A 14,932-nucleotide genomic window follows, 5' to 3' on the forward strand; every position below is an offset into this window, starting at 1 on the left:
ACTGTCCCGGAAAACAGGTCTTGTTAGTTATGCAGGGTCAATTGACTGTCCAATCGTGTCCTTTTTGTTAGAGAGATAAGAACTTCCTTTGGAGTAAAGCTTAGAATGTGAACAGAACAATCCTGTGCTCTGACACAATGAAGACAGAAGCTTGTCGATTTCACCACTAGGTGGTCTGAGAGAATCGAAAATCACTCTGTATTCATGCTACTCATGAAAACAAGAGCATTCATGCTTTCAATTGCAGGCACATAACTTTGAATATGGATTTATCAGCAAGATCTCTGACAGACAGCAGTCGTAAAAATCTGACTACATTATTAAACAACGGAAATGATTGTCTTTGAGGTTTAACATCAAAATCCGCTTCAACTAGGACATGCTGAAGTTAGACCCTAACCAATCCACATTTTACTGCAAATGTAAACCCTATGTTGAAATGAAAGTGTGCATGGATACAACAAGTAGAGAAAAAACATATGTAATATGGAGCGCAAAACTTGATTGCACTGGGACATTTTTCGATTTTTATTAGGTGTCATATTTAAGTCTTTTCAAAAGAGTATGTCGACTAAGACAACAACTACATTTACTCAATCATTCTAAAAGTATAACGTCGATTCATGCCGTTATCCATTTGTCCTTTGCACTGACCCTGTTCTCATCGTAGATGATCTGCACCAAGCTGCGATGCTTGGCCTCGCTGGGCGGCGGTGAAATCGGCCGCTCTGGCTCATGTGGCTTTGCTGCTTCCTCCTCCAGCTGTTGCTGTGGCACATAAAAACAGAGAGGACAGTCAACATGGAGGTAGTCTGATGGACCATTAACTTTCAAGAAGATCTGCTGCCCAGCAGTTCGCCAGTGTGTGTGTTTGCGTTTCAGCAGGGACAAGACTGAAGCTCTTATTAGCTGTAATAGCCTGGGGCTCTCTTAATTGGCCTGTTCCCGCAACAGCATGTAAACAAAGCCTGCTGCGCGGCATCATCAAGTGCTAGAGGAATATATAAATATGAACAGTAAGATGATAGGACAAAGAAAACTGGAAAGCAAAGATCAATCACTTAAGGAAGTGGCAGTTGCAGGTTCCTGTTTTACTTGTTGACACAAAGATGGAGGTGAACTTTTCCTTTAGGTCTGATCATTCTAACCTTTTTTCTCAATGATTCCATGGCCATTTTAAGCATAATCCATAACTTTAATGTAAAATTGTGAACATTGATTAAAAAGGAGAGGAAGAAGACCAGTTGATGATGAAAAGGTGTTAATGGACCATTCACGGACATCAATCCACCCACACTCAAAGTGAAGAGCAGCGTGTGGATGTAAAAAATTCTCCCTCCCACCTCTCCTCAGAATAACAAGCTGTATAGAACACGGCAGGCTGAGAATGTTGGGCTTATTTATAGACTAAATTACAGTTGCTTTAACAGATCGAGGCATGTCTAGAACCGCTGAGATCTTAGCACAACATATTGTGTATTTAATGTGTATTGTATACGGGTTATTTTACACATTCACACACATGGAAGGTGCGGTTTTTAATTAGGCAGTAAAAGTGAGCAAAGTCGTGTCAAACACAAGTATACTTGACGTCCTAAATTCTAAATAAATATTAGATGGCTAAAAATGTTTACATTAAACAGTAACTGAAAAAAGTATTTGTGTTTTTTTACCAACAAAAACAAAACCTGTTGTGTTGGAACGTACTCAAAAATTAAAGTGAGGATCAATTTATGGCTTAACATATCAAATACCAGACATAGAATGGTGTAACAAATGCACAATTAATTATGCGCTGAGCAGGCTGTACAAAAGATCTGCCACATTTTTTATCTAGCTAAAAAATGCTGTGCGGGGATCACCACTACCTTTAACCCCACCCCACCCCATTGTTTTATCAGTGGTGGAGGAAACCCCCTCAAGAGGATTCACATGACAGTGCAGGAAGATGGATCATCAGGTGCCATAAAACAGCTACACAAACATCTGGTGAAGAGTGAGACAACTGAAACCTGTTTTTCCATACCAAGAAAAAAAACAGAGATCTTCAGCTTAATTGAAACAAAAAATTGTGTTTTTGAATGTATGTATGTGATGGTAGATAAATGCTACATAAATAAAAATATTTGGCTCACAAACTGTTAAAAAAAGTAAAGATGAGAAACACTCATAGATCCATCTTTGGAGGAAATTCAAAATGATGATGCGTACATAAACCCCATTACAAAATTAAAAGCAGCAAGCCAAGCTTTGGCATTAAAAAAAAAGGCAATCAAATTTGCAATAGCACTGAACTGTGCACCAAACAGAGCCATATCCAATCACCAACTCTGTGTGTACGATACAGCTGAGCAAGTTAAATAGCGGTCACCTTAGAGTGGAGGCTTAGTCTCCTAGTTATTGCCAAAAAAAAAACAAAGTTAAGATGGTTCTGAATTCCATTACTTTAATCAAGTAGATTCTCTTTCGTAGATGACAACATAAAATCTTATTGAGAATAACAACAAAAGTCCTCTTCTTCAGACTTCGAGAAGTTATTTGGGGAAACACTGTCAAGAAATGTACCATGCCTGAGCATGTTTGACGGCAGAAGTCCAGTGCGATTGATTTCAGTGTGTCCTGTTAAAGCACAGTACACTTCCTGAGCTCAGGACTCAGACGGGGGGCACTTGTGCATTGAACCAGTTGGTTTCTTGCCAAATCTGAAAGACAACTATACTTCTATGGGGACTTGGCATAATTTCCACCTGTTTACTCACTGTATACGGTCTTTCAAGCTACAGGGATAACCTCATCTGGGTTCAAGCGAGGTCCTGCACTAAAGGATTATTAGACATCCCCTTTAAAAGCTGCTAACTAAAGACGTTGCCTTAATTTAACGACACCGCAAGCTCTCTGCTTCTAGATGCCGTGCACTCTCTTCTGAAGACATGTTCATGCTATGATGACATAATCAGCACTATTTGAATTTGGAGAAGTGTGAGAGCAGGCCAGTGGGGCAGGGGGAAAGAAAAAAAGAACATCTGAGGGTCAGCATTGTTAAGACTGACAGGAAATAATGCAATAGTGACAGTTTCAGAACAGCTTATTTGCATGAACATAAAGAGCCACGATAGGGTTGAAAATCTCCATTGCTATGGAACACATCAGTCTTCATAGACCTTCAGTGCCTGAACTAATGCAATAATATCAGTAGAACATCAACAATAATACTCAAGCAATGGCATAGTTTTTATTTTTATGAAACTAGGGACGGCTCATCCATCATTGACATGGCCATGGTCCTTACATGTTTTCAAAACTTTCAATATAGAGTGGTATACACATTATTCATGTACACCACTGTACATAATAAACTAATATAAAAACAAAATTGCAATGTAATAATGGAAATTTAACCAGGCCGTTTAGGCATGTTTGACGCAGCTGTTCGAATGAATGCTTGTTCACAGCAGTGAACAGCCAACAATTTGATTTGTAATGAACCTGGCACATGGCTAATGTAAATAGAATTCCCCGAACTTCAGTCTACTTGAATGTCAGAAGATCCATCGCGATTGTGTAAAAATATGGCATGTGAAAATAAAGGCCCCGAAGAATAAACATGGGTAATTTCTCGAAAACATGGCAGGCAGCCAAAGGGAGAGAGAGTGGCACGGATGTGAGTGCTTTAACAGTCACAAAACCTCCAACATAATCCTACTCCTCCCCAAGGGAAACTTATTTATAGCTGCACATATTTTTAACCTACTTTCCTCCTAAATAATAAGCCAAACTGAGAAGCGAAGAATGTGGCTGCCTGGAGCAGTTTTGGGAGAGAATCATGGCAGACTGAGCATGACCCAACTATGCAGCACAAATGTGATGATTACAACACAAAAGTGAGTAATTCTTCGGTGCTTGGTGGTAAAAATCACAGTGGCAAGCCACATGGGATTACTTGAAACAGGATTATAAAGGCTTCACCTCCATTTCATATATGCAAATATATACAGTGTCGTCATGAAAGAAATCAAATTTGATTCATGCATTTTTGTTCTTTCATTAATTCAGCAAGGCAACAACTAACTTGTGACTGCACCGCTTCATTTTCTACCCAATGCTCGTCATAAAAATTAAAAAAAATAGTCTGGAGTACATGAGCAATTACCTTTCAACAAAAAAAAAGTTTAAAGTAGAAGGATTGCATGTATCTAGAAGTACAAACCTGCTTCTTGCGAAGCTTGCAGATCTGCTGTTCCACCATGGTAATTTCCCGGTCCACGCGGTCCATGTTCTGGATCAGCTCCTCTTTAGAAAACCGAGCCGGGACCATGTTCAAGTCGGCATCCATGTGAACCGGGCTGACCGGAGAGATTGGCTCTAGTTTTCCCATGGCACTCCCACGATCCTGGGAAGGTTCAAAATAAAAAATTGAACATTAATTTTGTGGAATGCGAAGCAGAAGACGAAATCTAATAGCCTACTCCTGAGTAGTTCCTTGAAATAATTCAAAAATAACTTGCATGTGGTCATAATGACACGCAACTGTCCAACAAAATCAGTCAGGACGAATGTAGATTTTGTACAGATAATTTCAAAATTGGGAAGTATAACTATGTTCTTCTTAAATTACTATACAGTACCATAACCAATAAAGACTGATTCAATACAAAAAGAAATAAAGACACAAATACTCTCAAGTGGGGACAAATGTATGTGCAGCTTTCAGGTTTATCTGACCTCATTCAGCGGGATACATCTGAAAGTTACCTGTATGTAGCTCCAACTCTAAGAGTATTAAGTGAAATCTGGGACTCAAAACTATGTTTTATGGGTTTGGGGATAAATCTAGTGGCTAAAGGATGAAAAATGAGGTGACACATCACAATAAAATTCAAAATTTGAGGTTAGCCATAATAGCTAGGGTATGGTAAATTAAGACTAGTATGTTGAGGAAGAAAAATGCAACTACAATATCCTGATTTGTCATGAACTCATCAGTATTGAATCTATTTACATTGTGTCAACCATGTCAGGTCACATTGAAACACTTCAAACAAAAACGCAGCTGTAGGGACAATGTGTTGAATGTCCATTAAAAAAAAAAAGTTGGATCCTTAGTTCCAACTACATGAGCACAAGAGCACAAGGACATCTATGAACTATGACATTAAAAACAAGAATCGCACGGAGGACTGTGAGCCACAGTATTCTACTAAATGCTTCATTGTCTGTCCCAACAGTGACAATGAGGAAGCGGGAATTTGACAGCATGACAAAAGCATGACGGTGAAAGTTTCCCTGCAGTTGTGTGACCTTTACTCTGTTGTGTTGTTGTAAACAGTGCAGCAGCACATCAGCAGCTATGACACCTGTGATAAAGTACATGGAAAGGTCACAGGCCAATAGCTAAGCCCATGGCCCAGTCAGGCTTACAGCTTATGCGCCCCCGACGACCCCAGCCCCCATTTAGGACATTCCACAACAGGTTTTTTCTTATAACCCTGTTGCGAGTCTGTGTGAATGTGTTCTGAAAGATCAAGGGCAAGGGTTCCACAGTTTAGTTTAACAAGTGTTTGCGTCACTACAAATGAAAATCCCGACATAAAAAAGATGACATAAGAACCATCCTTCTCTCTTTGTCCTTTATGAAAATAATCTTCTGTCGGGGGTTACTTCAACACAATGCTTTCCTCTATCATACTGTAAGTAAGGCTTGCCATGTCAACTCAAGCCATGGGCTTGTGTAATTGGTTGTTCATGCATTTCCTTTTTCTTCATCTATGGAAAACACAGAGTTACGTTATGTATTGCCATTATCTTCTAATACTCGTGGTTTAAATGACTGGTGTGACCTGTAATGAATTCCCCATGGTCAGTTAAATGCTAACCTTATTCCAACTCTAGTTAGTTCCCCTTTTACTTGACCTTTGTCACATATCTTCAGCACTCTCACGTTATCATTCGATGCATTAGCGTCATGCGTGATTACATATGACTAGACTTACATAATGTGTTTACAACCCTCATAACCATCAATGAATGACTGCTATTCTCAATACATCACAGCGATCGAGATTCAATATTTCATTTCTGACCCCTCTTACTACTTGAAGATAAATTTCTGCCTTTCCTGTCGTGTTCTTTGCCTGGCAGTTTGGGACACGGTGGTGTCGGGAACACTTCCCCATCAGTAGCTCTATACTGTGAGCGAGTCGTTTTGATCTGTGGTTCACACAGTTTCATCCTCAGCCTTTTTGAAATCTAGGTCAGATCTATTATTTATTAATTGCAGTTTCACAACTCCCTGTCCTCCCACTGCAGCTCGGAGATATCAAGCTTGGCAGACAGGCAAAAGCTTTCTCTATCTTTTCTCGGAAGCTCTGTCTCGTAATGGTATTTCTACTTCTGGGAAGCATTTTACATTTACATATATTACAACACTGCCTAAAACACAGGAAGACATAGAAGGCACTTGAGCGCATTTGTATTTACAATTAAATTTATGTTGTTTGAAATTTTGCAAATTTCAAGCTGTGAAGTCATTGGTGTTAGAATAATAAGATGAAAAGAAAATGGCTGGTTATTAACATCATTCATGTCACCAGTTTGCCTGACAAAAATTCACACAGTAATGGATCCAACCTGCCACATCACCAAACACACCTCAAGCATAGCAAGTGTATTATGATGGTGAATGCCATGTGCCGGATCTACAGGGAAATTGACATTGGGTCATTACCATATTTTAATCAGTTAACAGAAGATATATTTTGTTCATTGGTGTGTGGCAGGTATGTAAACATCACAAACTCCTTTGGATCATATTCCTAGCTAAATGACAAATAATGCAAAGAAAAAAAGAGTGAAAGGGCCGCTGTTCAGATGGCAGAAAAAATGTTAAGGTATTTACGTGTCTAAAAATAGCTCAAGTTACCAGGAAATAAAAGTGTTGTTGGAGTGCTGTGTCAGTCTTGCTATTCATTATTCATAATTGAGGGCTTATTTAATATTTATTCTTCACCAGTGTCACCGCCTCGTGTGGCAACAGGTGTTTCATGATGCGCAAGCGTAAATCCTCTTCCCATCTTCCATTGAATTTACATTACATATTTATCTTTGGAATACCATAAACATAACTTTTACTTTCCTTAAAACTGGCAGTGAATTTTGCAGGCTGCGCAAAACGACTTGGCGGGCAGGATTTGGACACCAGACCGAGAGTTTGACACATATGCCTCAAATGGACGTCTGACCTTGGTTATGTCCTCGGCTGTGCTCAGTGGGAGCTGCGGTCGGTGGGTCGAGGCTCTCAAAAGTGACTCTGATCCAATCTCCAGTCGTGGCCTTTTGATCTCAGCATAATCCACCTCTGATTGGCTGTTCGGCTCGGGTAGATAAATGTGCTCGTAGCGGATATGCTGCTCCTGTCCCCTGTTTTGGAAAAAAAAAAGAATACAATTTCTATCGATACATCAAGAAGCATTGATTAGGAGATATGCAAATATTGTGATTGATGTAACGTAAAAAAAAATCTCAAACGCAGCGGAGCATAAAACAAAAGCCTTTTCGAAGAATAATCCAGCGATCACGAGAGAAAAACAGGTGTTCAGGCTTTAACCTATACTGTTTTTACCAGGACATTGATTAATATTTATTTAATGATCTTCAAGTGGTTGAAAATTGATGCATAATTTCATATTACATATTGACATTCCATTCTGTTCCATTTCTACACCAAATAAACAGGCATCACAACCCAGCATCATTGAAAAAGTGCAGCTCCCTCCCACACCGCATCCAGAATTAGTTCATGGTCACCCAACCTATTATGACATGAAGGTAGCCAGCCAGAAGCAGGAGAACATACAAGGCAGATCCTCAGTGTGCAGTCACAGCTCATGATGTTAACCACGTTTAGATCTGGGAACTTTTACGACCCCGCTGCTAAATGGCTCTCTGTTCTCTCTGAGGAAATGCTTTTCTCAAGCCTGCCCTTGAGGCAGATGCCAGAATGTCAGTAAATTCTATGCCAGTGTCAGCATGGAAGTGGCTTATGACAAGATGACAGAAAACACAACCATAATTGCTGGTGTGGGCCCACAATGGCAAAGTGAGTGGTTTCTTTGTGGACTGAAGAACACAGAACCCCAAATGTGTAACAGTGTTGGAGGAATTGGTAGCCTATTTATCTCAGTGATTGCATCGCAAGCACAAGAGAGATTTGCATGGCATACACTGATGCAATACAATTTTGAGGGTTGAAGGCCCTTCGGGATTTACAAAGATGACGATCAAATTAAATTGTTTTCAACCTGCAACTGTTTTGGGAATCGTCCACCACAACTGTTTTCATGAATAATTGCCCAGATGGTTCTGTGTAACATACCATCTGTGCTTCAGGTTACCGTGTCTATTCCTTCAAAACACTTCCCGTCCCACATTTCCTCATCTACATAGATAGCTGCCGCTTACATAATCGCAACATCAAACTATACTCTCCCGACTCCCAGGCTCTCTTCCCCCTCTCTCTTGCTCCCTTTCTCCTCTCTTCCTCTCGTGAGCATGCAGAATAATCTGATCTCCTGGGAGGATTTGTCAGGGGGGTTAGGGGAAGAGATGAAAGGAGGTGCCCAGGACAAGTGAACAGAAGAAGGAGGCAACAACACAAACAACCCACGAAAGCTCCACTAGTTCTTTCCTTTCTTTCGAGTGTTTCGGTTTAGACAGTAGCATGTTACTGGGGCAGTATCTGTGCCTAGCCATTTTTTTCATCAGTGGGACGAATCAAATTGAGATACAGACATAAGAGAAAGACAAAGCTTGATGACTTTGTACGAAACATTTGATCTCCAAGATCAAGTGTGTGCCTTCTCTGCAGTTCCACTAATCTACATGATTTCAGGACACATCATATTTTCCCCTCATCCGCTCACTAACACGGTTACATTAAACAAGATGAGCATTGTTATCGTGGTGCTTTGTACAAAGACATTCAATTAATACTACTTATTCCTGTGCTCTTCTTTGTCTACTGCCATAAATAAATAAATAAATAAAAGCAGACACACCGGCATCATGGTCAAGTTCCTGTTTGTCATTTACCTTACTACATTAAACTAGTAAAGGTTAGACAGTGGCAGGAATAATATTGGTTTTTACCGCATGTAGCTTGCAGCTCAATGAATGTTGTTTGTTTCGTTATTAGCCTTTGCCTTACCAAATAGATAAGGCTGAATATTTTGCAGAAACGGTCACATTTGTTCATTCATTTCTTTGACTCCAAGTTAATGATGATTATACTACATGTTTACAAGGCCGAAAGTCACCATTCTACAGTGAAGCGTCAAACTATCTACAGCCTTCTTTTTACATTATTAGCCCACTTACTGTGGCAAGGCACACTTTTGCCAAAAGGACAATAATCCATTTGTCGCAGGTTTATCTGCTACAATGCGTTTTTAATTCATGTTTTGGTTGAAACTATATACGAAAAAACTTGTGCTTTTTCGTAGAAGCAAAGGCTGCTGGAATATTTTTTTAAATGTCAGAGTAAAGAAATGTACATCTAGCAATATTTAAAAGAAATAGTAACAAAATGTAACAACCACATTTGATACTCGGTATTCAACCCAATGTTTAATTTTTATTGAGTTTCAATCACAAATATCCCTAGTGACAACCCTACTATAAGGCAATTCATTCAGACATAAGTTGGTAAACAAAGTCTCAAACAGAAGGGTATTTTCCATTTGAAGACTGGGCCTTGAATTGCTTTACACTGGCAAGTAAATGACATGGTCCCGAAAAACCCACATAATATCTATTCGGAGTGACTCCATCGCAGAATGGTGTTATTCACAGGAATGACGCATCCGATGCCAAATACTACTCTGAGAAATATTAGATAGACACAAGTGGACACACAAGGCCAATACTGTGCTTGGCAGTCGTCCAGAAAGACAAGCTACTAATAGTTTATAGATTGCTTCAGACGTCTCCTGTCGACAATCAAATTTCCTTGTCTTCTTTTATTGTGTGCCGAGTAACCTGGAGGATTGCAGGCTGAGAGGAAGAGGCGGGTAACAGTCGCCAAGAGCTGGAACAAAATTATAAAGCGTAGTGACACAGAGATGATTACACTGTCCCGGACCTGTAATCGAAGTACATTTAAAGCAAAAGCTCAATTGCATAATTTCACCTCACCATTGTTGACATAGCAGACTGAGATTATAACTATTCATGGTAGCTTCATTAGAGATAATGTGAGCATTAAATGAGAAAGTATAGCTGCACACCGACAGGAACTTAGTTAGAGGCTTGTGAGAGAAGGTGTGCAGAATTATTAGGTCACGAGGAGACAGGCACATCAGAGAGAGGAGAATGGAGGAGTGCCAAGGCCAGCATGAGCTATTCGGAGTCAGAGTGAGAGCTGGAAATAGGGACTTCAAACGCACCTGTAAAGAAAGAATGACGGCTTGACATACTCAGCTAAAAGCTCCTCAACTTAAAGACACCTGCCAGCAGGTTCACCGCTTCAAATAATACTGAACAATGTAAAGGGACTTCAGAGCTACTTTGCTTTTGAATCATCACCATATTCATTGTAGCCAAATGTGACATGCTACCTCCTCTCACCTCTGACAGCAGAAAATACTACGCGTCACTTCACCCTTTGTATCATCAACTGTTTCATCTTCTCTTGCATCGAACAGCACCATCCTCCCTGTCAGCTGCCTGGTCCCCACTTGCTTGCCGTTCTCTTTCTCAGCCATATTTTTTATGTCAAACGTTAACTCATCTTTACAACTATAGAACCTGACTGTTTCATTCACAATGAGACATGTCACACGGAGCTTTATTATTGCCTTCATGCACTCATGAACACTGTCGTGAGCTGGGACTGACCACCTTTCCCAGAGGGAAAACCATTTTCCATCACCTTGTGAATGCATTTTTAAAGCCTGAAAACAATGGTTTGCGTTTGAAAATAAATCTCTTTTTTTGCCACATATCCTCGGTGAATCATGCAATATTCATGGGCCACACATAAATGATTCAATGCTCATCAAGACTCATCCTCAAAAAATACATATATAAATAATAAAACAACTTTAATAGGTACAAGACCCGTTTCCCCAAACACATAGTACCATAAAGACAAGGCTCTGTGTAATTATTTGTTGGTCAATCAAGATGGCAAAATTGCCTGGAGAGCTATTTAACACAACATTAGCACAGAATGGCTTGCAGAAGCCAATTACACAACGACTGGACTGACTGGTTAACTGACGGAGGCTTTGGGAGAAGCTTGCTCGAAAATTTGATTCAGCACATTCTCTGCTAGAGAAGGCAATATTCAGCAAGGACATGAAAACATTTAATAAAAGCATTTCAGTGGAACACATTCATTGTTTCATTGTAACACTTTGTTTCACAGTCTAACATAATTTTATAGAGGAAAGGTACCTTTTTAGCAATGTTTGACTATCCAGAAGGGCACATTTGATGTATCACCAGCAAATGATGGTATAGTACATAAAGAAACCTGCGATGGCTATTATGATGGCCATTTTGATAACTACTTCAGAGCGATGTTGTAAATGCATCAAATCGCAATTACAGCCACAACCATGACAGAGCTGACAATTGCCAACAACAAAGAAAGCTCCACAAATGTTAATAGACAAAAAATGACCAATCAATCAATACTACTAAGCTGTGCTGTGTGATTATGATGGAAGCATAGCAACCACCAGTTTGGCCAAGTCATACCTCTGTTTAAAAATATTTTTCCATTTGGTTACGATTACAAAAAACCCCTATGAATAAAGCAAATTTAATTTTTATTCTGCATTTCTAAGAACTATGAATCATAGTTGTAGTGATGTAAATGGCTGCTTAATTTGTTAAGGTGTACGGTATAATTTAAAAAGTGTGCATTTGGATCAAATGGAGAAGGCTAGGATTCTAAGAATGAGAAGAGGCCGATGTTAAGATTCAAACCTCAAGAAAGAATTCAGTTCTACAGAAGTCCAAAATGTTGATCTTCTTCAGATCAACAAAAACAATCTGCAAAGGATGATTTACCTCTCATTCCCAGGCTGGAATTCCAGAAGTAAGGAGGGCCGACGGCGGTGGGGCTGAGCTAGATGAGAGCTGTAGTCCCTGGCATGAGGAGAGTGATAGTCAACCAGTCCTACTTCCTGGAAGAGAAGGAACACAGAAGAAAAATGAAACAATTATAAATATATATTTCCACTGCTTCATCGTGAAAACAACGTAAACAACTAACCTCCCTCTGAGCCCGAGCATCATTTTATCAGGTAAATCCGACCACTTTTTTTCTCCCTCCATGCCTGACTGTTGCTTCAATACGCCTGTGGATTCCAAGCTGCACTCTCACAGCAGTAGCGCAACACCTGAACTTTAGCAAACCTGCACCTTTTCAAAACAGGATTTCTGCCAGTCAAGCCTAATCTCCTCATGAATGTGATGACAAGGGGGAGTGGTAGGATTAGCCACAGGTGCAGCTGTGGGGAACGGAGGGGGTGAACCTCACTGGAGAGTGAGTGAGTGAGTGAACCCCTTCTTCACTGAGAGGCATTTTTAAAAGACAAAGAGACTCTCCTCTTGGAAGATAATCATAATAATTAGGTGTTGGTGGTTACAGAGACCTCCACACGAGTCCTCGTGCACAACACGTCAAACTTAAACAACTAATGAGGAAACAGTGGCTTGGCAGTGTTGGTGTGGAATGTGTATGTTGCGAGAACACCGAGGCCCAGTTTCAGGGCCACTCAAAAACCTCCTTCCAGTTTTATACAGAGCTTTGTACTAATGTCAACTCTTTTATAAAACAGGAGCTAGGTTGCTTTGAGGATATTTATTATATATGTTGAAATATGGTCTGAATAAGAATTACGTTGAGGAGTCTCTTTTACTTTACTTTTTATACTCTGCAATCGGCTGAACCATCGAAATTTAGATTTTAGACAACAAAATCATGAGATCGTCAAAGCAGCATGCATTTGTTGCGCCTCTCTTTTTCAGCACCGCGTCTAGTTCTGATGTAAACGAAAAGGGATGGGTTCAAAAATTGATTCATGGATCTGAATCAATTTCCTGTGCAAGACCCATTATCAATCCATCAAATGATTTTTTAATAATTTTTCCACTAAGTGTGGAACTACATGTAGTTGAACCAGAATGTAACCAGTAGTATACAGGCAGGATGTTTTTTAAACTGAGGCGTAGTGCCGCGATTCCACCCTCTGAAAAAAAACTGAACGGAATGCAGTCAATCAATTGAGAAACAGAGGGGAACATTTGGTAATTTACTGAATTGGTGACAGTAAAAATGCTAGTTTTTAATCATGACAAATAAATCTCTTACTAATCCAACTCATCCACACGCGGCCTTTTCATAGGACTGGGCAGGATGTGAGACTTGAGTTCCACAAGCAACAGACTTCGCTCATATGAGGTTTCTTTGTGGATTTTCCCACAAATTACACACCAAAAAACCATGATGTTCATGTCCACCCTCCATGATGTGTCATGCGTTTGTTTCGATGTTTCCCCTCCATTTTAATACGCTTGTTCACGTTTGTTCAGAAAAATGATCATGAAATTGATCATTTTTCTGGCTCTCATTTAAGCCTTGGTGGCACACCACGCAAGTTTATAAGTGCCGGAAACCCTGGCATGAACGGACTGATCACATACCAAATTGAACTTGAATTAAATTTTCAATTGAATCAGGCCCTTGTGACTCCAACCAAATACAGTTGGGAAATCTGAATCAATACCTAGCTCAAACACCCCACAATTCATTACAAGATCAGGTGCATTTTCAAGCCCTATAAAGGTTGTCGGACAGTACACTTAATCAGGTTTTTAATTTGCATAACTCGCTACAGTTGCTCCTTGACTTCTCAAATGGGGTTATCTGCAAATGTTAGGGGAATTAATCCCCATGTAAAAGAATGTCTGCCAGTCAGGAATGGATTGAGACTGCAGACCAGCAACAGAAGCAAGTGATTCCAGGTGATAAGGTGTCATTTTTATAAATGTTAAAGTGCACTGTGATTATTTCAGTGATGCTTAACTTCTAAATTGTGAGTGAAATGTAACAGCTTCCAGAAAAATCGCAATTCAATTTTTTTCTATAATTGTTCAGCCCCCCTCAGTGGCTGCAACACGCCGAGGTCAAAGGAATCCAGTTATGCTAAAAGATGGCAGCGTTCAACACTAGCTTTCTCACCGTGTGTGCCCTTTGTAGCTGCAGAGGGAGAGTGGCGGGGTTTGGCAGGTGCCTGGTGTCCACAGTCCTGCGGGCAGGCGGCACTGACTGGGGATGAGAGGACATGCTGACACAGCCTCTTCCTTTAGGAGCAGGAAGTTGGCAAGTTCGGAGAACAGGTGCCGTGCATTATCGGCTCTTTGTTTTAGCCAACCTGAAAGAGAACAAAAGGACTCAGTCAACCTTGATCCTGTTTGTTGATGCATTATTAAAAGAACACAAAAATAAGGCTGCAATGTCAGTTTCTGTTGAGTTTCCCCAGACGTCAGAATGTCGCCTCATGCCGTCTTCAGTAAGCCACCAAAATAAAGAACCAGCTCCTGCACCTGCTACTCTGAATCCTTCATTCACGGCTAAATAAATGGCCAACTGTCCTCAGCGAGAGCAGCCATGTTAAGAAGACAGCAGCTGAACTAAAAATACACGCCCCGAACCTAAAGGGATGTAAGCTGGGACATAAATAACCCAATGACGGACAGATATGGCCAGTATGAGAAACACACCTCAAAAACTAAAAGTCAAACAAACAAACCACAATGCTATAAATATTAAAATACTTAGCCCAATTATCAGGGGGGGCAGTGTACACTTATTTCAGATAATGCATCTATCTATCTGTTTCATTGGTTACTTATTGTTACTTCT

The 14,932-nt window shown here is 40.1% G+C and overlaps 1 protein-coding gene across 2 annotated transcripts in view; it reads right to left on the reverse strand.

The window, feature by feature from the left end:
- ncor2 (nuclear receptor corepressor 2) overlaps window positions 1-14,932 on the reverse strand; it is a 67,690-nt gene that overhangs the window by 35,743 nt on the left and 17,015 nt on the right. For both annotated transcript variants that reach the window (XM_053869930.1, XM_053869929.1), the window contains exons 2-6: window positions 14,249-14,441; window positions 12,073-12,188; window positions 7,239-7,416; window positions 4,208-4,390; window positions 655-768 (exon numbers count right to left, since the gene is read on the reverse strand). In XM_053869930.1, coding sequence (XP_053725905.1) covers window positions 655-768; window positions 4,208-4,390; window positions 7,239-7,416; window positions 12,073-12,188; window positions 14,249-14,353 — 696 coding nt within the window. In that variant the 5' untranslated portion in view covers window positions 14,354-14,441. The remainder of the gene's footprint in view (window positions 1-654; window positions 769-4,207; window positions 4,391-7,238; window positions 7,417-12,072; window positions 12,189-14,248; window positions 14,442-14,932) is intronic.

This window comes from Synchiropus splendidus, chromosome 7 (genome assembly GCF_027744825.2).
Source record: "Synchiropus splendidus isolate RoL2022-P1 chromosome 7, RoL_Sspl_1.0, whole genome shotgun sequence".
Taxonomy (NCBI): domain Eukaryota; kingdom Metazoa; phylum Chordata; class Actinopteri; order Syngnathiformes; family Callionymidae; genus Synchiropus; species Synchiropus splendidus.